We start from the raw sequence: 23,198 nt of genomic DNA on the forward strand, positions 1-23,198 counted from the left end.
CAGGTATATGAAAGGCAAAACTTTCTGGCTGGTAGGTAAGGTGGTGAACCACCTATGAAAGGAAGTGGTGGGGACAGGAGTTCTAGTTTACCATAAGGAACAAAGGGGACCACAGATACACAAAGGGCGGCTCTCACTGCAGAGTTACTGACACCTCTTAGGTCACTGTCCCTTACAGGCTATATACCAGTAGAAGCCCAGAGCAACCAGTAAGCTGATAGTGCTTCACTCAACAAATAGTTATTGCATGTCTGGAATGCCCTGTGCTTGGGGCAAAGCATATAATCTTTTTTGATAGGTTAAAAAAACATAGTAACGGTTTTTAAACTCTGCAAGAATGTCTGGGGAAATCCACTTGTGTTTTTAAAGTGAATGCAAAATCCACTTGTCAAATGTATAGGTAAAAAACGTAGTAACGGTTTTTAAACTCTGCAAGAATGTCTGGGGGAAGTCCACTTGTGTTATAAAGAGAATGCAAATTCTACTTGTTAAGCATTAACTAAGTGAGCGACAGACAGTCCTGATCGGAGGATTGGTGTCCTCAAAATGTATACATATCTTAATTGGATCTCTCTTAGTGCTTCTCATCCTACAGGGAGTTTCAACCAGATCCTGCTGCACACATGGGACCTCAGGTGTTTCGAATATTTGCCATCAGAATTGTTCCAATCACATCCTCTGATTTGGACATTAGAACATTGTGAGCTTCTGCACTCCAGGACACGGTTAGGAACAAGAAGACCAACATTTGATGGTCATCGTGGAAGCATGACAATGAACACGTTCACTCATTGCTGCCAGGGTAGAAAAATGCTCACGGCTGGATTGTGGTGGGCTTCTTTTAGTGTCCCACATGCTTGCATGTCAATAGTTGTGGAACTAAGCACGAGTTTAGTGGAGAAAGAGGCTGAGGGGAGGGGGGTGAGGGAGGAGGAAATCTGAGGAAACCGATTTTGCAAAGAGAGTGAAAACTCTCCAGCGTTTTCATGAGACTACAACATCAAAATGAAAATTCCCCAAAGAGACTGTTTAGTTTGTCCAATTCTACAGACATGATAATAAGGCGGGATCAGTCCAAAATTCTTTTCCTTGTTGCTTATTTGGGCGTGTGAACGTACAGTTCATTCATCAGCTGGTTCCTTAAGCTTTTCCCAGGCTCTGAAGTGTCTGTTCTTGTCATTTGGAGGTCAGCATTGTTTTCTCATACCTTGCAGAAACACAGCTGGACAGCAACAGTCTTTGTTCTTTCAAAAAACCAAACCAAAACAAAACAAGGATTATCACATACACATATTTTCCTCTGGTCACCCAAGAAGGGTGGAGACGGGAGATGTGACCAAGACCCAGAGATTGACAGTCTATTGCTGTCCCCACCCCACCCGCCTGATTTGTTTTGGGAATCCCGTACACTGCTAAGGCTCCAAGGGGCAAAACATGCTTAGCTAAAAGTCAGCAGGTGTGAATAAGTTTACTGGAGCAGAAGTTACAGTTGTAGGCAAGTGGTAGCAGTTCAACACATGCTTAGAAATCAGGAAACAGTACTAAGAATAGCTTTCCCTGAGGTCTCTCAGGACGATTTATTACGTTGTCTTTTATTCAAAGGTAGATGTCAATACCTTGCTGGCTTCAGCTACACATACGGTACCATGCCTTGGAAGATTTGTTCATTTATACCAACTATCTCGATGTATAATGGCTATCAGCGGCAAATTATCGATCGATTATTCTCACTCACCTTGATATACATATATATACAGAATAATTAAAACTCAATTACAAGTTCTGGATTCCCTTGGCTAATCCAGGAGCTTTGGAACTTTGTTTGAGTCTTTGGGACCTTCAATAGGCTTGGTTCTGAGCTAGTGAAGCCGATTGAGGTTTCTGTTCAGCAATGCTGTCCTTGCCTTGCCCATCCATTCCACGGGTGGGATTCTGAGTCACCTCTAGGCTGGAACCCTCGCAGGACCCCCCGCTGTGGAATCGCCCCCACCCCGCACGCGCCCCTCGTTGCGCACCCACGCCTCATGTCCTGTGTGTCAAGCTTTGTGAATGAATGATGTACACGCACTTGGAAAACTATGCTGCTACTGGAGCGGGGCCGCAGCGGGTGACCAAGGCTCTAAGAATGCGTGTAGAATCAGACGGACTTTCCCGAGACTGTGCACGCCAGCGACCCGCTCGCTAGCCATTCTCGGGAGCGGTGGGCCGAAGCTCTGGCCCAGCGCGCGCAGAGTAGCTGGAGCGGCGCCGCCCCGCCAGGCTCGCCCGCCCTTCCTTTCGCTTTTGGAAGGCGGGTGATGATTGGCTGCAGACGCTAGGCCCCGCCCCGCCGCCCCATCCCCGCCGCCCGGTCGAGTGGGCAGGGCAGGCGCTGGGATCCTGGGCCTGGGCTCGGTGAGGAACGCCCTAAAGCGGAGGCGAGCCTCACTGCGCCAGCGCCGGCCAGCCGAGAGAGTGAGCGAGCGCCCCGGACAGAGGAGCGAGCGGGCGAGGCGCGGGCGAGGCTGGGACCCAAGCGCGCTCTCTGCTCCGCCAAGTGCCAACTTCGCGCGGACTGGCTGGGCGCACACCTTTCTGCCGGGCGGTCAGCGGGAATTTGAGATTTTAGGGCTGCGCTCTGTCCCCTTCCCCTGAGTTCAAAATCCCTATTAAAAAGCAAAACAACAGTTACAGCAAACTTGCTCTCATCCCGCCGGCCCCCTCAACTCCGGCACCATGAAGGCGGCCGTCGATCTCAAGCCGACTCTCACCATCATCAAGACAGAAAAAGTGGATTTGGAGCTTTTCCCATCCCCGGGTGAGTGGCAACAGTGAGGCCCCCACCCCAGCTCCGTGTCCCCTCTGGGCTGCGCTGCTCTCTCAGGAGCCCGGGATGTCGAGACCAGGAGACTGTTGGTGGCCTGAGACCCTTGGGTTTTTTGGGGGGTGGTGGTGGTGGTCTATTTATTTTTACAGCTGCGTTTTTTGTGACTAATGGGAAAAAGCTTATAGAATTTCCAGTGCCCCAATTCCGGTGTTTCAATTTTCCCACATAAGCGAGAACCTTCTAGTAGTATTCCTTAATGTTAGCAAGGGGGCCTGACACTGCCTCTCAGGTCACCCCCGTGCCCCTCCCAACTGTGTCTCCCCAGTACTGGAGCTTGATGGGAGGGTCCTGTGGAGTGCTGAAAGGGTATTTGGCTAGCTGCCTGGCCTTCCAGCACTTGTATCCTGAGCTCCCCTGTCATAAGTCCCTTACAGTCTCACTCCTCTTCTCTAGGTTGAGGAGGAGGTAGTGGGAGGAGAAATAAAATGAATCTGTTTAAACTTTGGGAAAGTCTGTTTCCTTCCCCGTTCAGTTTGGCTTCCCATACCAAAGGTCCTCGAAGAAGAAAAGCATCCACCAACCAGATGTGACTTAGTGTCTTTGGTTCATGGTTTCATTTAGCAGGCTTAAAGGATTTGAAGAGGAGAGGGAGAGTAAAGACATCGAATTTTTGTCTTAGAAGGGAATTTTAGTGCTCCACAGATGGAGTCAACTCTTCAGGCTTCCTGAAACTAGCAGGGCGTCAGGGAGTGTGCCTACTTTTCGAAAGGAAACTGGTCTCAGGGAAAAGTGACTTGGGAGGTGAAAGGATGTAGAGAGATACAGGGAGAAGGTGATACGTTTTGGAAAATAATCAGCTGTCAAAGACACATACCTCTGTTGGGTCTGATTAGCCCTAAGGGTTGCTGCTGTCCCTGATCCTTGCCTCTGCCAGGAAGAACTGCATATTTAACCCGTTCTTTATACTTTCCATACAAGCCAAGATGAGGTGTTGACATTCTGATGTACTTCAAAATGTTAATAGAGGCATTTGGGTCCCATCCCTTCCAGAGACTCTCCTGATATTCAGGGCAGGATTGCTCTGTACAAAAACTGGGCAGTGTGATGGCAGTCAGAGCCAGGCTGAGCTGGGGGTCTCTCCTAGAGCTGTGCAGACGTCTCAGGCACTCAGGGCTACAGATAGAAATGGTGCCACTAAGGTTGTTTTGGGGTGTTCGAGGGAGCCAGGAGTTCTCTGTGTTACGATGGATTGAAACCACATACAGCAGAAGGGAAGGGATAGCTCACAGGGAAGCTATGAACTCAGCTAATAGGCCCTTTCCTTAAGAATGGCTTGTTTATACGCGCTGTGCATGTTTATGGGGAAGAGACAGATTTGGGATCTGGGAAACATCATGTGTATTCTGTCAGTTCACATACCTACAGTGGACCTTTCATGCTGACAGCGAGGGAGAGCCCCTGGCCGCACGTGTTTTAGATCATACCAAATAGCCAAAGCGTGTGTTTTGGAAATTTAATATCAAATATGTGGGATTTCAAAGCATTTGATTCCATTACTTCAGTTATTGATAAAAAAACGAACTGTGTCTGAGGAACTTCATTGAGCTGCTCCACCAGTCAGATAGAGCTAGGCAGGCCTCTGCTGCAGTCCGTTTTCACTATTTGAAGTGACTTTACAGTGACTTTAAAAAAAAAAAGTCAAAAAGGTGTTCAAGGAATGCAAGTTGGAAGTGAACCTGGGGGCTACATAATGTATTCAAGACCATTTGAGCGATGTAGTGAAATCCATTCTCAAAATTAAAAGGAGGAAAGTTTCCAAGCCACCGAACTTCAGGGCAACAAAGCAACAAAATTTCATTTGGTCCAATGGTCTTCTGCCATTCAGGATGACACACACACACACACACACACACACACACACACACAATATAGTATTAATCTATATATAATATATATCATCCATATATATATCTGATACTTTCTTAGACAAAATAAACAGCAACGATTTATTATTATAACTTTTTTAAAGCATTTTTTTTCTGGACTGTAGTTGCATTGATGCAAATATTGTACCCATACCCAAGATGAGATGCTAGAGGCACACGGAAAAGTTAAAGACACTTAGGCAAAATTTTGTAAGGAGCCAGTGGCTGCAGGAAGATTAATCCATTTCTGACTCGTCAGGGACATACAGTGAGTGATACTGCAAGTTACCTTTGTCGGCTCAGCAAGGAAACTTCTTCCATGGAGACTTAGAATTTTTTTCCATGCAAAGATGGAGGAAGCCCTAGCCAGGACTGGTATCTTTTGCTAACAGAAAGAAGACTATTAAGTAGATGTCAAGTAGACCTTTACCTGGCCCATCAGGTTATACAGGACATCTGTGTCAAAGGTTGGCTGTTCATAGCATGGGGTCATGTGCACAACTGGGACCCATCATGGCTTTTCTTTGTAGTGCTCCGTTTCTCACGAGTGGAGACAACTTGTGTTGTGTGGTGATGTTACCTCAGAGGTTAAACCAGAACTTCCTTTCTGTTCCCTCCCCAGATTCCTAGCATCAAAGAAATGAAATGGGAAGTCTGAGGGTCCAGACTGGAGACAGGACACCTGGAATATTTGTCGGCCTCTCTGTAGCTAGGACTTGACCAAGAACCATTACTCACTCTGGTTTTTATTTTGCAGTCTGACCTTTTTGACAACATCAAGTGCAAATTAATACACACTCTAGGATGACATGGGCATTCAGTTTCCCTTGCAGGTGCGAGGTAGGGCACAGCGCTCCACTGCACACTTCTCTCGGGTCTCATAAAGATTTAAACCAAGTGCAGCCTTGACTTCTTCCTGGTTCCTTCCTGGTATGGAGGCTTCTGAGTAGGAGCTGAGGCTACGAAGGCAGAGTGCGCAAGCAAATGCTACTTCTTCATTACTTTCCTTCCCATTCTCCTTTCCTTTACGGTGAGGAGAAGACATTGGCCGTGGGAGAATGGGAGTTTTCATCCTGGCTCTTTGCCCATTTATAAGACTAAAAGGACCAGCCCTGGCCCCCATCTTACTTTATAGAGAGTGTCCATCCCCTAGAGACCATTATTGTCCATAGAAATGGGAAGAAGCTTTGTCCTTTCTTAGTTTAGACGGTCTTTGTGTCGCTACAGTCAAGAAGGAAGAGGGGCGGGCTGTTGGCTGCCCGCTTTGCTTATGACTGTGTTTCTAGATCCCTTGTTACCACACTCTGTTAGTGACTAAATAGCCCAGTGGTTTAGACAGGGTCTGTGGAGCCAGCTTGTCTGGGTGTGAATCCGTAGTCAGTGGCTGTGTGACTTTGGGCAGACTCCATAATCTCCCTGTGCTCCAGCTCCTGCATGTGTGAAGGGAGGGTAATAATCCTTGGATAGAGGTGAAACCGGAATATGTGGAAAATCTTAACTCATTGCTGGACCCGGTAATGAGGGGTCTGTTGAGCAGTGAACGAAGAAACAAGTCGGCAGAAACCTTGAACAGCGTAGAACGTTCAGGGGACCTTGGAAGGGTGGTAGGGAATCTCATGGCTGGTTTATAGATGTCCCCCAAGTCTACTACTTGGGAAGGAAAGAACAAGGGAGAAAAAGACCTGTCCCGAAATCCCACACCGGAGGGGCTTTATTCTTAGCTCTAGATAACAAATCTGGTGAGCGGTTTACTCGCAGAGCATCTGGACGTCTGACTGTCACTCTGCAAGGTCTAGAGGCTGGTGTAGTCCTTTGGGTGATAGAACCTGTCATTGATACCTCAAGAGTAGGGAATATACCAAGTCCAAGGACAATGGGAACATTTGCCTAATTAAAGGAAAAGTAGAGGCTTCCTTGGCTTGAGAAATGTGTCTTGTCCAGTCACTATGAAGTTTTTTACATTTTATTTATTTATTTGGTTGGCAGAGCTTACATTCCTGGCATTTTTGGTTGGTTTGTGTTGCTAGTTCCCCCACCCCCCCCCCCCTTAAAGAGGCCAGACCACCCTGTAGGAACATCTTCTCTCTCTAGGAGACAAAGCAGCCGTGGTCAACCTCTCCAAGCCTAGCTCGAACTGGGCCCTACCACAGTTTCTGCAAAAGCAAGAGCCCGGCTAGCAGCAGCCAGGATTTTCCAGGAAAGAACATCCCTGTTTCACAGCACAGTGGCTAATTCCATTGGCAAAGGCGACAACTTAATTACAGACAGAATGAGAACTGTCGCTGTGACGGTGGTGTCCCAGGGGCTTGTCCGTGGTGGACTCCTGTTACCTAACTGTCGTAGGGCGATTCTGAAGTGTCTATCGAGTTTGCTTTGTAGGTCTACGATGCTCTAATACTGGAGCACACTTGATTTTCTCACTCTGTAGGAAATATCATTCATTCCATTTTCCCTCACTTTTTTTTGGATGGAGAACAGGATAGTCAAAAGAGCACGCACCTCTTCTAAGTCCACGCTTTAGCAACTTAAGATGCCGGCGAGGCGTGGCAGGCGTGTCGTACCTGAAGTAAAAGCGTTGCATTATTTTCACCCACTCTGGAAACTAAACCATAGTCTGCAGAAGAAGGCTATGCTGCCTGCCTGGCACTTAGGAAGTTCAGGGAATACAGGGCTTCTCCGTGCCATCCTCTGAGCTGAACTGTCATCCAAGCACCCTGAATAGCTTGGCGAAAGGGTGTCCCCAGGCGTGGCCGTCCGGATGTGTATTCTTTAGAGAAGTTTAAAGGTTCCAGTCAGCCCAACCTCAGATGGTGAAGGACGAACCAGGGTTCTTGTGCTTCTCAGACTTTCAGGGGTTCTAGGCTTGGTGTCTGGTGGGACCGTCAAGACCCAGAGCCTCGAGCTTCTACCCACGCTATCTCCATAGGCACTGGGGCTGCCGTGGATCCACAATTTCAAGTTTGGATGATAAAAGATATCAACTGGCAAACCAAAGGCTTAATTTTCTGCTATATAAGAAGGCTCTGGATAACTTCCTTTGTGACACACACACACACACACACACACACACACACACACACACACACACACACACACACACACACACTTCTATCTTTGCCCGATTGCAGTTACTGAGTGAGGGCATGTAGAACGGTTATAGGGAAAGTAGGATATGAGCCTCAACACATGGCTAATGGAGAAACAGACTTTGCTCCCTTATCCATGGTCAGTATCGATTCCTTTACCATTACATCATGGAGGTGTTTCTGTAGGTCCTTAGCGTCCTTACAGCCATCATAAAGAGGAACTTGTGTATGAACAGACAGATGCCTGCTGTATTTATTAGCTCCATAATGATGCACTATGTCCATTTCTCTGCTCGGGTGGAAGCCGGGGTAGCATTTGCCTCAGCGTTTGCAGAGTTTTAGATCTGCCTTCTGCTTGTAGTGGTTAAACTGCGCTTTCCTCAGGGTTAGAAAGGTCAGCGCTGTCCCCAGATCTCTCATACCCACTCCTCATATCCTGTAGCTACCTTTTATCTCTTAAGGGTTGAGGATACCGTTTTATAAAACTTCAGTATTTCCCAGATTGCACCAATAAACTGTTTTAACTTGACCACACGGTGGAAGTCTGGGTTAGCTCTTCTTGCAACTGAGTTGCCTGTGGTCCTTCTGTAGGGAGAAGGAATCGGTATCTAGTAGAGGGTTGTAGAAGACCTGATTTCAAGTGCAGAGACCTGTGACACAGTCACCATAATGCAGTACGAGCCTAAGGTATTTGTTGTGACCATCTTGATCATCTGGATCAAGGTTCTTTCCGGTCGCTCCTGCCTGTGCTCAGGCCTGCCACTTGATACCCCGGGTGTGCTTGGTTCCCCCCTTTTAACTGTTCATATACTATTCCACAGTGTCTCTTTTCTTGACCTTTCTGTCCTGTTTCATGGAGGTGTAAAATAATTGGCCTACACAATGTTGTCAGACCTTTTTATTTATCACAGGTAATCTTTAGGCAGTTGGATTTGAGATTGTGGAACAGTATAGACAGGACTTAACCACTCAAACAGGACTCTCTCAGAGGTGTGTGTATTAGTAATAATCATACAAGAATAATAAAACTTAAAGTAGGACTCTCCTAGCAGAAGAAGGTCTCTGAAATCCGGCGCCAAGTGTAGACCAGAATGTTCTCCAGAATGTTCTCTGCCAAATGCCCATTTAAAGGCTTTGATTATCCAATAAGGAAATAGCAGATTAAGAGTCTCCTGTTTTCCCTCCATTGTGAGAAGTAATTCTTTTAATTTTGTCTTCGACACAAAGCTTAATGTTTCTTAGCACTCAAGACATCACCTAATACACATTGAGTGCTTGAAACTTCCTAGTAGCCACAGGTAGCTCTGATAAGCCATGAAGTGTGTTCTGCAGAGTTCTTCTGCAGGGGAACTGTATACATTTTGCATGTAGAGAGAGAGAAAAGAGCAGGGGGAGTATTATGTGAGTGAGAACAATGAACTTTTGAGCTGGGGGCAGGGAGTATTATTACAGTAGTCAAGATAGTTAGAACTTTGTTTTGTTTTAGTGTTTAATCAAAGATGAGTTTTTTTTTTAAAATGTTGAGATTTAAAAAAATGCAAAAAAGAAAATTGTGTGTGTGTGTGTGTGTGTGTGTGTGTGTGTGGTGTTGTTAAAGTGGATGAAAAGAAAACAGTACTGCACAAGCCCTCATCTGTGCAGGAGGGAGGAATGGTAGGTTCAATTGCAACACCCCTTTGGCTACAAAATAAAAAAAAATAAAAAGGAAGGAGGACAGGAAGAATACAAAAGAAGTAATAAAAGAATGAAAGATTAAAAGGAACTTAAGTGGTATTTTGTAGGCATTTAAAAACATCCTCCTCTGGACCAAGCATTGTACTGGACCAGGACTTCTCGTCTCAGGTGGCCTGGTAGTCTTGGGGCCTGTTCTTGCTCTTTGTGATGCCATTTTCAAACACGGTAAACTCCTCACGAATCTGTGGTTGGTCAGGAGAACCCAGATGTTGTTTTTCCCATGCCAGATAGGAGGCTGTGCCTGGTCCCAGGCTTTCAGTGTTTTCTGTGCCTGATGAGTGTTCTTTTTCAGTAGTTTTGGATAGAATGCTTTCCTGGGCCAGCCTTCTGAAGATCACAGGCCACTTAGAGGCATTTGAAGGAGCCATAAGAGGAGGGGGAGTGGATTTACTTTTAATAGGAGAACTCTATAAGTTTGGAATAAAGAGTTGAAGGAAAAAGTATCGTTCACAGAGAGTGAAGAGAATTGTTAGATGCCAGGATTTAAGAGACACAGGGAGTCTCAGGAAGACCTTTGTGTTTCCGACTAGGGAGGTGGGGCTGGAGAGATGGGCAGTGTTCCGACCACATACTGCTCTCTTAGGGACCTGAATTCCAGGTACCCAGCACCCATATTTTGTGGCTCTCAGCTGACTGCACCTCTGTCTCTAGGAGGACCCAATACCTCTGACCTCAGTGGAATCCTCCAGTCCCATGGACACTCTCATCACAAACACATAATTTAAAATAATAAAACTTCGACACTTAAAAAAAAAAGAGCATGGTGGTTTCAAGGACAGAACAATGTCACTGAGCAGGCGTCTGGGACGGCTGAGCTTTTTTTTTTTCTTCTTGCATTACTTTCCCTCCCACTCATAACTGTTAGTTGCTAAAAACCTCTGTATCAGTTTATCAGAATAGGCGTTAAACCTCAAAGAACATGACAGAATCAATCAGGTGCATATTTTTAAGGTAAGAAGTGGAAAATAACTTACTCAGGCACTTAAGGTTGTAGATGATTTTTTTTCTCGATTATTTATTTGCTTTTATTCTCTTTGCATTCTGATCACAGCCTTCCCCCCTCCTTACAAATTCTTCCTCCCTTACCCTCCCCCCACCCCAGTCCTCCTCAGAGAAGCCTCCACCTTGGGCACTCCCCCAACCCTGGGACATCTCCTCTCAACAAGACTAGGCACATCTTCTCCCACTGAGGCCCAGCCAGGCAACCAGGTAGGGGAAGGGGCTCTAACATGACGGAGAAGAGTCAGAGATAGCCTGTGCTTTACTTGTTAGGGGACCCATGGGGAGACCAAGCTGCACATTTGCTACAAATGTGTATGGGGCTTGGTTTAGCCCCATATGCTCCCTGGTTGCTGGCCCAGTCTCTGCGATCCCACGAATGAATTTTTTTAAGGCTTTAGGGGCTCCCACTATGTGTTGGGGCCTTGTACCTGTTTCTAAAGTAATGATTTATGTGTGTCAGTGGAACTCACGCTTTCCTAAGATAATTCATTGGCATTCATACTCAAAATAAAAAATGTATGATGGGTCTGATTTTAAATTATACTCTTCAAAATTTGTTACACAGAGTTTACAGTGCAGAAACTCCTGTGTGACTGATTTTTATACTGAGTCCTACTTTTCTTGATATTTTTGCCCAACCTTTATATTAATTCTCTACATTGTGCGTAGGTTGTCTTACATACACCATCCAGATACTAATGCACAGAATTCCATGGAGAATGATCAGGACTGACTAGAGGGACCTATCGTAAGAGTAGAATTAAGTATTATATATGAAATAGAAGGTTTACTTTGTAGACTTAATACCAGAGAGGGCTTGGGGAGGGACACACACACACACACACACACACACACACACACACATACACACACACACACAGAGAGAGATACACACACAGAGAAAGACAGGGGATGGAGGAGAGAGAGAGAGAGAGAGAGAGAGAGAGAGAGAGAGAGAGAGAGAGAGAGAGAGACAGAGAGAGAGAGACAGAGAGAGAGAGAGACAGAGAGAGAGAGAGAGAGAGAGAGAGAGAGACAGAGAAAGAGAAAGAGAAAGAGAAAGAGAGACAGAGACAACCTTGTGACTGTCTCTGACTGTCAGAAGGATTCTAGCCATATCAATGTACCTGCTTGTATGACTTTGGGAAAAATAATTCATTTATTTCGAATCTCACTCTCTTAATTGGTCAAATAACTCACCTAGAAATGATGACCTAAGGCATCTGTTAACACTGATGCTTTGTGACTTTGGGCAACAGTAAAGACTGGTAAAGAACATAGACTGGTATTTAAGAAGGGGACAGAACCATAATTTGACTCAGTCACTGGGCAATTTTAGGTCCCTCTGCAAAGGGCAGCTTACAGAAAGGTATTGGGAATTGTGCAAAGCGGTTACGAGGATCACATGTAACAGGCTCCACTGTAGCAAGTGCCTGGCCCGCACTTGTCTGTGATCACTGCTGAATATGTCGTCTCAGGGTAACGTTGGGCCAGGAGTCATGCCTTCCAGTATACAACAACTTCCTTTTCTGCATAAGTGTTGGCCACAGGGCCAGCTGAAGGCAGCTCCAGGGAGGGGTCCGAATTGGAGGAAGAGATCTGTAGGTTAGGAGGCTGGTAGGCAGGGCAGCTAACCCAGCTGTGCCCTCACAGCTGCCCATGCGGTCTGAGCGATGACTTATTTCATGGAAGCTGCTCCTTCTTGTCGCTCTGTTCTGTTGAGAAACAGTCCCCTCCTGCAGCAGGAATGTACTACACTGTGAGGCACCTCAGTACCTCTTCCTGACAAGCCTGGTGAGTCAAGGTCCTCACTGCCTGTTTGCACAGAGGGAAGGGCCCATGCCTGCTTGTGGGGCTGTTCACAGATGCTTCCTGGGCAGCAACTGGCTGACCCCTCTGTGGGAATGGCCTGCCTGGTGGAGTTAGGGGGGCAGACAAGGTGCCACCTGCTTTGGCTTCCCAGCTATCCCGGAAGCTCTAACTGTGCGCTGGTGTGTCAACAGCGACCCTCTCGCTTCTCAAAGGCTGCCTTTGTGGCTGGCTGTGGCGTCACCCACGCACACTTGTTATCCGTGATCTCATTTTATTGATGTTATTTCTGCGTTTCGAGAAAGATCTGTCACAGTTACCCCTTCTTTGGGAACAAGGGCCTAGGTGCAGCACGTTGATTCGTCAGGAAACAAGGAAGACTGCCATTGGGTTCCTACCAGAGGGCTGATCTAATTCCTACCTACCTTTATATGTTGGAGCTGTTGTGGTGTCTGTTTGTCTCTCCCCTCTGTGTGTGTGTATGTGTGTGTGTCTGTCTGTGTGTGTGTGTGTGTCACCGTCTTTGAAGTGCTTAGATGTTGGATTTGGAGGGGATGCTGAGGTCCGATGTGCGTATTAAGCAGTCTGCCTAAACACTGCCTCATAATCTGGTAATGTGTTAGTTGGGCACGCGGCTTTGCCCACCAGAGATCCCACTGCTCCCGTGAGTTGCCTGTATTTTGTGGGCAAGGGGAGTATACAGAAGGGATGCTAAGTTGTTCTCTCAGTGCTACAAGCAAAGAGATGCTAGAACGGCACGCAGCTGGAGTGTGGCAGATGTCCTGATGGCTCGCTCCGTTTAGACACTCCAGCTTAAATATTTCTCTCGTGTGATGGGCGGCTCCACAAGAGCCATACATAACCACCAGCATGAGGGTGAAACGTCAATGAGGCGGCCACCCCCTTTTGGTTGCTGCAAGTCCCCTTCCTCTACATGTTCCCATATCCATCGTCAGTGATCCTGCAGAGTTGCTAACTGGAGAGCTTTGAACAGGTTGCTCAGACCTTTCCGTGTCGGATCTAGGAAAGTGGCAGAGATGCCCAAGATACCAGGAGCAAAAAGAAAAGTGGCTTGTTCCCTAGGGCACTGGGCACTGGGCACTTTTCTTTTGAGAGAGGTTGGCTTTGGACCTTAAGGTCTGTTGTTGTTTTTGTTGTTGTTGTTTTTGTTGTTGTTGTTTTTGTTTCTCTGTGTGTGATTTTTTATTTTGTCTTTTTATTCCTAAGAGAATTCCTCCCAGCCTGCTTTCCTATATTAAACTGAAATGGGCTTTGCTTGAGTCCTCTGTGCCTCAGTTTATGTCAAGCGAGATCCATTTTGATGAGCAGAGGGAAAGTCAGACAGCTGGAGGTGGCTTCTAAAAAACAAAACAGGAGAAAAATTGGAATATCACAGTACACTGTATGTAAAAGAACTGTGCCCCAGAGGCATGCAAGAACTAATGACAGCCTAGTTGCGTGATGTGTTCTTTCCATGTAAAAGAGACGTACCATTTAAATTGGGGTACCAGGTATAGGGGTGTGTGTGTGTGTGTGTGTGTGTGTGTGTGTGTGTGTGTGTGTGTTCACTCAGAACTAGTTAGATTGGACCAGATCCCTAATTATTCTTCCTAAGAAAAATCAACACCCTTGCCTCTCCTTGTTTTGCTCTTGCTGGAAGCAAGCCAGATGACAAACTGTTGGCCTGAGTATTCCCTTGGGCCTGCTGCTGTCTCCCTGCAAATGCATACAAATCCTAAGTGACCACCAGTGCCCTGGGTTTCCCTGGATGACTGAGCAGGGGGCGGTGAGGATGGGAAGCAGGGGGTGCTACAACAGGTTATAGCACAAGAAGAGTTTTAAGCTTGGATTTTTTTTCAGGGGGCGGGTCTGGACACTCAGTTCTTGTCAGGAAAATTTTAGAATATAAAATAAATCCTACTGCATCCAGAAGGGGACTCTCATCTTCAAACTAGGGTCAGTGTCTGATTTAGAACCTCCCACTTACAAGTAGCTCAAGGCAGGCCTAAAGGGTCAGTCCTTGATTTTACCTTGCCCTGGCTTGAACAGTTCCTTTGCTGTGCACTGAGCTGGCTGACAGAGGTTGTCATCTTGTGTCCTTCTGTGGCCCGATGCGAGATTCGATTTGGGATACCTAGTCTGTTCTGACTCCAGGCCTCCAGGTCCTTGTTACCTTTTCATAGTCTCTGTATTCTTCTTGAAGGAGTTTGCTCTGAGTCAGCGGTCATTCCTTGGGAGAGAGAGTAGGAGAGTTAATGAGTTCATGTTTAGAAAGTGCCCGAGTCAAGTCACTGCTGATGCAGGGAGAGTTGTTTAATTAGTGGGAGATCGGATGCAGAGTCCTGATGCTCAATACGACGAACTCTCCAAGGTGAGTCACAGATATGTGACCAGGAAACATATCCTTGACTTGGTATAGACCAAGAGTTCCACTACACACCCCCGTGTCTCCTGACAGAAATAAAACACTCTGCAAAATGGTTGGGTGTTCCTCCTGTGTAGCAGTAACCTGCAGCACAAAGGATGAGATAAAGTAGCGTTTGCAGATTACCGGGGATGTGCCAGGTAATTCACAAGGACCTTTACAGCAGCCCTCACATCCGTTGGTTGGCTAGCTCTGTGAAGTTAATGTTTCATCCCCATTTTCTTTTTCTCATATAAGAAACGGAATCTCAAAAAACTTCAAATGATTTGCTTAGGGCCATAGAGGTGCAAAGTCCCAAATCGTTATTTTGAGCATTGTCACAAAGCCCAGCCTACACAGAACACCCATTTGGAGAGAAGCCCTGGCCACACTCTTAGGAGAAACCTTGATTCTTGGGATGCTAGTCTCCGTGTTGTATTTTCTTCCAAGATCCTCATTAATATTAATGTTAGGAAGAAAAAAAACCATTCAGTTGTATATAAATCTATACCATAGGGATGGGTTTGGGTAATTCCTAGCACGTATTTTTCAAGTTCAAGATGGATGAATGAAAGCACACTAGCTAAACATGCATAGAGAATTGGTGCTCCCCGCTCCCCCCTCCCCACACACACCTTGTTGTGGACTGGGAAACCGAGGAATGAAGAGAGAGCTCAACCGTGCCTGAGAATTTTCCAGGGAGGGGACAGAAGTTTAGGCCTGGAGGCCACTTGATGCAGCAGGAATGTCTGTAGAAAAATAAACACACACGGAATGAATCAACATCTACACGCTGGACCCGCAGTTAACCTCCTTCAGCAGGAGGGGCAGTGGGAGGAGTCAGAGCTGGAGTCCTTCTCCCTCCTTCTTTTTAAAAAGTGATACTTTATTAGGGCCTCTCTGAGGGGATCCTGGTGACTGTTCTGTCCTTAAGCAGGATCTTCTGCATTGGATGGCCTGATGAAATGATGTAGAAGATTCAGAGCCTTTGACGGATTTTGGGTGCTTAATGAACAAAACAGAGGCAGAGCCTCAGTGAGATTGGGCCCTGGTGAGTTGTTGTGGCTTCAGGGAGCTCTGGTCAGCAGTCACAGCTTGCCGGCTTGCCTCACTCCTCGCAGTGAGTGAGCAGTGAGCAAAGATGAAGCCAGGCTCTGCTCTACACTGCCCTTGCTCCGTAGGGAAATAGTTCCAGCGTGTTTCCGACTCAGCCCAGTTCTAGGGAAGTAGTACGTGGGTTAGCAGAGGCCGGTGCAGGATATGCACTTGTCTCCTCCCACACAGGCTACTCACAGTGGAGCGCCCCTCAATTCCTGCCCCAACAGAGTCTAAACGTGATTCATCTCCTTTAGTCACTAGTGCCGGCTTCTTAAGTTTTTGGGTGGATTTAGTTACGCCATTGGTTGCCTATCACGATCTTAGGTTACATAGCCATTCTCCCTTCCCATTTGGCAGATGAGAACTAATCAAAGAGAAGGGTTCATGTGTAGGTTTTCCAGTACCAAGTGATCTCTGCCTGTGGGTGAAGCGTACTCCTCAGAAGAGGCAGGCGAGATAGCCCTGGACTCAGTACTGCTTTGTTACTCACTAATCCGTCCTAAGGCAAATGATTTAGCTTCCCCAAGCCCTGCTTTTCTGATTTTACACGAAGACTTTAAGAAAGCACACCCAGGGCTGTGGCAAGGATTCTCTCTCTCTCTCTCTCTCTCTCTCTTCCTTCCTCCCTCTCCTCTTCCTCCCCCCCCCTCCCCCCCCCTCTCTGTAGACCACACCACAGGGTCTCAGGAAATGGCGTCACCATTGTCTCGACCCACCGAATTCTGTACCAATCTTACTTTGCTGCTGACACCGTTCCTACTTCAGCGGTTGTTAAAACTGTGGTTGCTGTTAACCTGGTTACAGAAAATTTTCCACTTGACACCCCTTTAACCAAGTGCTGTAGAACGGCCCTGTGGCTGGCTATATTATTTTCCAGTCCCTCTCCTCAGACACTTACCTTATCTGACTTCAGGCGCTGGCAGAGTTTCTTAACTCCAGAGCCTTATTTTCAGACACCGTCCTTCCAACTGCAGCAAGGAGGCTTCTTAGAATGCTTGCCCCGAGGCACTCATTTTGCTCTGGAGCTCTTCTTAAAGAGGAATACTACTACCAGAAACCTCAGTGGGGCGGGTAAATGTCCTTGTCACCTGCTGAGCCAGGCAATACCAGAGGTGTGAGAGTGAAGGTGTAGGAAGAGAACCCACCTGACACGGAAGCAGCCTGCTACCCTTCTTCAGGGTTCTTCCTCCCATTCCCAAACAGGTGCCTGTTGGACTGTCCAGGCTCAGCCAGATTTTCCCCGAAAACCCATGGACCTCTGGCCTTCAGCAGTTGATTGCAGCAGAGGATTTTACAACCAGGATCTAGCACCTAGGAAAAGGGATCGTGTGTCTTTAAACGGCTGTGCGCCCCTGTGTGTAAATGTGCTTGCTAATCCAGTGACTAATTCGGTATACCATAAAGCAGCAATGAGCCTGCTGCCAAGACAGGGCTCCATCCCAACTGGAGGGTGTGTAGGGCTCAGAGAATTATCTCTTCAGCATGTTCCCTCTGTCCTCTCTCTGCTCCACATTTCATCTCGTATGCTCCCCAGAACCGGAGCTCACTTGATTCCTGTCCCTCAGATCTCCACTCCTCTTTCCTCTCCTGCTCTCTACAATGCTTTATTCACTTATCCAGGGTGGGGGCCCTGTGCCATCTGAGTAAGGGCTAGGGAATCCATCAGTGTTGGGTTGGGACATTCCAGGGGACAGAACTCATTATCCCTTTCTGAAAAATCTCCCCAAATGACCCTGTTGTCAGTGTGTTGTGACGGGGCCTGCCTCAGTTCCCAGTCTGTGATGATGAGTTCTGTTAGCATCTGTCTTCCCAAGATCCTGTTGTATTTATCCCTCTTCCATTACATCCTAGGGGTTAGGAGAAAAACATTTAGCCAGTGGGCAGGGGCCAGAGTATAAGGTACACTTCTCTCTGAGGGTCTTTAAGTGAGGGCCTTGGGAAGCCTCTTCTGGGTGTGGCTAGGGCCTAGGAAATTAGAGGGATCTGGGGCCTCTACATAAGTGTTCCCAGAAGCCAGTGACACCAGGTGTCTGTTCTGAGCATGGACCTTGCCCAGCTTCTCCCACAGTGTCTCAGGGAGGCGCACACAGTCCAGCTGCCACCCAAAGCATTTCCGTGTGTCAGAGGTGGGTGTTGGAGGCCCCAGCCTCCCTCTGTCTTTCCTTCTCAGTAATTGGTTTCATATTCATCACCTTGGTCCCCTCCCATCCCAGGACATCTGTCTGCAGTCTCCTTCCTATTCCCCTTCCCGAAGAGTCTGGAATCCAGCCACATCGGTCTCACTGCAAAGTCTTGGCCGCTCTGGAGTTGGGAGCATGTATTACTTTTTGTATATTTATCAGTACAGGTTTGTCCCACTAGAGTGGGAGCCCCTGCCAAATGGAGGGTCTCTGGCTGTCAGTCACCAAGGTCTTCCCATTGCTCTGTGAGTTAGTAGCTGGCTTATCTCTCTAGAGTTCATGCTGTAGGAGTTCAGTGGCTTTTAATGCATTGATAGAGTTGTGTGATCATCACAGGCGCCTCATTTCAAAATGTTTTCAGTGTCCCCCAAAGAAGCTCTGTGCACACCCACAGCCTATAGTTGGTGCCGGTTGAACAAAGGCATGCTGTCCAGTAAGGATAAGGTCCTAAGGAGTGCGCAAAGCACACACATCCGACTTGGGTTCTCCATCTTCCCATCTCTAGGGGCCGACTTTCCACTTGCCTCTCCTCAGCACTCAAGCTCTCCGCTCTACTCTGCAGGCAGGCTTGCTTAAGCTTCTCAGTGGAAACCCCCCACTCTTGCTGGGTGGAGGTAATGAGCGCTCTCACCAGCTGCATGCAGACAGTTCGGCCCAGGGAGCTTAGGCTGGGGTGGCTGCAAGTTCCTAATGGCTTCCTGATGAGGCAGAGCCAGTTATTAACATCGGATGAGGACTGTGCATCCGGGCCTCTCTTCCCCACCTGACCCAGCCAGGCAGATGGAGAGAGCTGCTTCAGCTGCTGCCCCCTTAGCATTGATCACTTTCTCTCTGCTCTTTATCTGTCTGTCTAGCCCATTGATCTGCAGATTGGGTCTGCCTGGCCGCTGGGTCAGCCTCTTGGGTTTGTTGTTAGAGGCGCCCAGAGCTGTATGCTCTGGGCCTGCATGGACAAGACTTTGAGGCAGCCGTGGGGTTGTCAATACACTGAAGTCTGGGTGCATGGGGTTCTTATAAGAGACCCAGAAGGAAGAAACCTGTGAGGCTAAAAGATGTCAACTAGGAGAGAGATAGGACTCCTTAAAGCTGTAGATTCAGCACTCCAAATGTGTTTGCTTTTAGGATGAGAGGTACTTGAATTGCTCTAAGACTTCAGGCCCTTCATGGATGAAACAGACAGCTTCATTCATCAGATGGCGGCTTGCTTCGCAAGTTCGGACTTTATGTCCTAGATAGTGTCGTGTCTCTGTGACGTTCATTGTACCTTGGTCATTCTGTTTGGGCACCACAGAACTGAAATGATAACGTTGGAGAGGCTTCAAATGGCATAGTGACTCTCGCTTCTCCTCCCAGTGGTTTTTAGATACAGATCTGTAGATCAGACATTAACTGATGTCCTCCCTGGCCCTGGTTTGATAAGAATGGCACCCTCTGTTTTCAGAGCTGGTGTGCATTCCAGTGTCATGCCATCAAATACTGCTTGTTTAATGATCACCGACACACAACAGGAACCTCCCTCTTGGGGGTGGGAGGGGGGATGTGTACAGTTTGGTGGTTTTCACTCAGCTCTTGTAAACTACAGTGGGAACAGGTAGAAGAGGGAGCCATAATATTGTCATACCATTTACATATGTGTTGGCTTTTATGGGTGGCTGTCCCCTGGGGTTTCTGGAGAACTAGGGGGAGGAATGTTGATCCAGAATGATGCTGCAGGGCTTGGTTGTAGTAAAGACACGGAGGGGACCCTCTTGCTCCCAGCTCATGGTATAGATGAGGAAAATCCTGGGCAGGGGGTCAAAGGGTCCTGAATTAGTGAGGTAAAGGTGGGTCCCCTCCTGGACTTCCTTTCCCCATTAGGAAAAGTCAAGTTGGAAGTAGATGACATCTAACGGCACTTGTAACTCTTGCAGGAGTAGTGTGGGACCCTTGGCCAGTGACACAGCTCCGGGCTCCTCCTCCACTGGCAGCTTCCCGTTCATTCATCCTATAATTACGTCTGGCTGCCAGGCGGGAGAGCCTCCCTCCAAGGAGTTGTTAAGGTTTTATAGCAAATTCTGTGAATTCTTCTCTGCTTCTTGGCTGCAGATGAGGCTTTCCATAGCCAGAGTGAGGGTGTATAGAGGAAGGAGGCAAGAGAAGGGTAAATAAAGACTGAGGGCAGAGTGCATGGAGTGATGGCTCACTCTTCTCAGCCAAAGGTGAAGAGATACAGGGACTCACGTTATAGATTGGGTAGCCCCGCACCAACTGTGGAGAAGGGCAGATGGCAGGGTTAGCGGGGAGCCTAATGCCATAGGGAGAGTAATCACGCACTCTTCCAAGTGTCTCTCTCTAGGTCTTAAGTAAATCCTTAGCAACCCAGGAGACTTTAGCAGGGACCCACTCTTAATTATTACTTAAATGCCTCACTCAGGTCCTGGGGGGGGGTGTGTCTATCTCCTAAGAGATACGCATTGGGACTAACGGACTGAGTAGAGCCTTTATTCTACCAGTCATTGAACGTATAAAGTCTGAGGCTATAAACTCCAGATGTTCCAGTTTGAGGCAAGGCTGCTGTTTGCTGGTGTGCGGGGAAGTTTGAAGGCTATAGGCCGAGAGGGGAGGGTTGTGTCCTGGACGTGCCAAACAAGCCACAGGTGGGAATTTTCACATCTTCTCTGATGTCAGCTCAGCCTTGCCTTGGGTCTGAACGCTGTGAATGTGCGTAGTCTCGCCTCTCCCCACTCCTACCATGTGGCTCCCATGTGGCTCTCTTGGATTGCACTGGGATGAGTCAGCAGAGCCTTTGGAAAGAAGGGGCTATTTTGCCCGTAGGGAAAATGGGTGGAGAGAAACTAAAGGAGCAGGGTTTGAGTAAAGACTGGATCAGATCAGGTGCTCCATGCTCCCACTCCCAACATCCACTGTCTGATGTGTTTTAAGGTGGTCTTCACCCTCTGTACTGAGCGACTCCATCGTTTGCTCGTGCGGCCTGGCACGTGATGTCTCAGCCGTCTTGGTAGTTCAGGTTTATTAGTGTGCCTTCAGATACTCTGAACTGGGGGCAAGCATTTTTACCTCATGCACTTGTAAATGAGTGAGGCTGAGGCTGGGGAAGAAGGCAGTGTAGCCTGTAACTAACTGTCGTTCACAGAGTCCGTTGGCCCCAGCAATGTCCTGCCTGAGTTCTAAAACGATCAAACATTTAAGTGCTTGCCACCAGTTCCCTCTCAACGTGGGAGGGAGTGGGTCCGTCTTCCATAGTCTCACCTATTTAAACGAGAGACAGGAGCGTTACCTCACTTCTGCTTCCTTTTGCTTATTTAAGTGTTGGTTTTCCAGGAGCAGGGAAGGAAGTCACTAGCGGAGATTCAGAGGCAGGAGTAGAAAGCTGGCGTTTCCCCACGGGGATCTTTGTATCGTGTCTCAAATGTTGTTATTTTTGGGGGAAGAATCTGGGTCTGTGCTTAGGACTTGTAGGGTTGAATCCAGTGGATGACATTGCTGACTATCGGTTGTCTGGATGTCTTCAAAGAGACAGGTGGCACACGTATGAGGTGGACAGGTAGCAGGGTGACAGCCTACAGGGACCCAACGCTGGGTCTCTTTTCCTATGGCTACCTTCTGGCACCAGCAGGTTGTGGTCTATCACAGACTAATCTGACCTCCTGCTTGCATCTTACTAAGCCCGAGGGAAGAGTAAGAATATAAGTAACCTAATAGGGAAGGAAGAAATTGATTATCACAGTACCAAGTCGTGTTAGGAGAAAAGACGAAATTCCAAAGGGGGAGACGAGGCAATGAAAGGGAAGGAAGGATCTTTGTGTCCATGCATGTCAGCGCTTGGCCTCTCTTTTCTCCTCGACAGTGGTGCTGGATTGAACCCAGATAGAACGCTTGCTGGACACGTGTTTTCAACTTGAGATGCGCCCCTGGCCCTGTGTGGTAGTCAGCTCCAAGGGCTGAGCTAGGGAACTTAACCAGAAGGAGCTCTGTTGTAGTGCCACTAGCCATGTGTAGTGAACAGACCCGATAAGACTGTTGTCTTAGGAGCCATGGCATTGATCTCTTATCTTTGGTTGATTTATCCTTGGCATCCCCGAAAGAGGCCTTAATTACCTCTCAGGTCTACCAACCTCAGAGGGGACTATGGAGGAGGGCAAGCAAGTTCTGCCCTTGGCTAGAGAGATCTATTCGACTGAGAAGGAACAGTATGAGCAAAAGAATAGCTCATTCCTCAGCAGGCAGCCTTTGTGGTGACCTCATCTTCCTCCCAGCTCTGGTCCAGTTGGAGCTATGCATACAGGGCAGACTTCCAGTTCCTCCTGTCTGGGACTCACAGGGGCAGATATAAATAGACCAAGACTTTGTCTGTAACCATTGTTCTCTGGCTGCCCATTGTTTCTGGTGCTGAAGCCTCCCTCCCAACCTCCCCCACCCTACCCTACCCCCCCTCCCCTGCCATCGCTCCTGCCCCCCCCAACTCTCTTAACTGTGCAGAAGTCTAAATTTCGGCCTGGCTATTTTCATTTGCACTTGTCTAGTGCTTGGAGAGATCAGAGGAGAGAATCGCCCTACAGTGTGGATTAGGGGAGTTATAAGCCTCCTATTTTGATGCCAGCAATGCTTTTGTCTGAGTCTTTCCTTGATATATTTGTGGCCCAGACAAAGATAGGTAGATGTGTTGATAGTAGAATCAGGAGGATTTGTAAGGAGTCGAACAACTGTCCCCACAGGGGCATGATTAATGTGCCTGTGTCAGAGTAATGCATGGTCTGAGGTGTTACAGCATGGGGCTCAGTACTTGGCCATTGCCTCTTTAGTGTTTTTTTTTTTTTTTTTTTTAATCACGAGGGGCTTACAGTAGAGAAGGATGCAGAAAGCATGGTAGTAAGTTGCCGAGGGCGGGAAGGTTGACATGGATAGCTAGTAGGATGGATTAAGAAAAAAGATTTTTTACATGGGGAATTATGGTTCAGAACAGTGACATTTGCTCCAGATAAACCAATAAAGGCCAGGCTGTAGGTGTGGGACTGGCTCTGCATGAGTTTGTCTGGAGAAGGGCTGGCAGAACGTTTTGTCTTTGGCTAAGCCATGTTCTTGCTTTGAGGCAACGAGTTCATCGGTCTCAGTTTACCCTGTTCCTTGGACGTTCCCCATGGAGGGCTATGATGC

The 23,198-nt window shown here is 47.6% G+C and overlaps 1 protein-coding gene and 1 long non-coding RNA gene across 2 annotated transcripts in view; one reads left to right on the forward strand and one right to left on the reverse strand.

Annotated features, from left to right (window-relative positions):
* Positions 1–2,389: 2,389 nt before the first annotated feature.
* Positions 2,390–23,198, forward strand: part of Ets1 (ETS proto-oncogene 1, transcription factor) — a 62,732-nt gene continuing 41,923 nt past the window's right edge. The window contains exon 1 of the mRNA XM_032909578.1: positions 2,390–2,797. Within this exon, the coding sequence (XP_032765469.1) occupies positions 2,716–2,797 (82 nt within the window). The 5' untranslated portion in view covers positions 2,390–2,715. The remainder of the gene's footprint in view (positions 2,798–23,198) is intronic.
* LOC116906751 lies at positions 13,540–15,509 on the reverse strand. Its single transcript, XR_004388768.1, has 3 exons — positions 15,402–15,509; positions 14,536–14,592; positions 13,540–13,720 (listed from the first exon to the last, which is right to left on the reverse strand). It is a non-coding gene; the product is annotated as an uncharacterized LOC116906751 (long non-coding RNA).

The sequence above is a fragment of the Rattus rattus genome, chromosome 8, assembly GCF_011064425.1.
Source record: "Rattus rattus isolate New Zealand chromosome 8, Rrattus_CSIRO_v1, whole genome shotgun sequence".
NCBI lineage: Eukaryota > Metazoa > Chordata > Mammalia > Rodentia > Muridae > Rattus > Rattus rattus.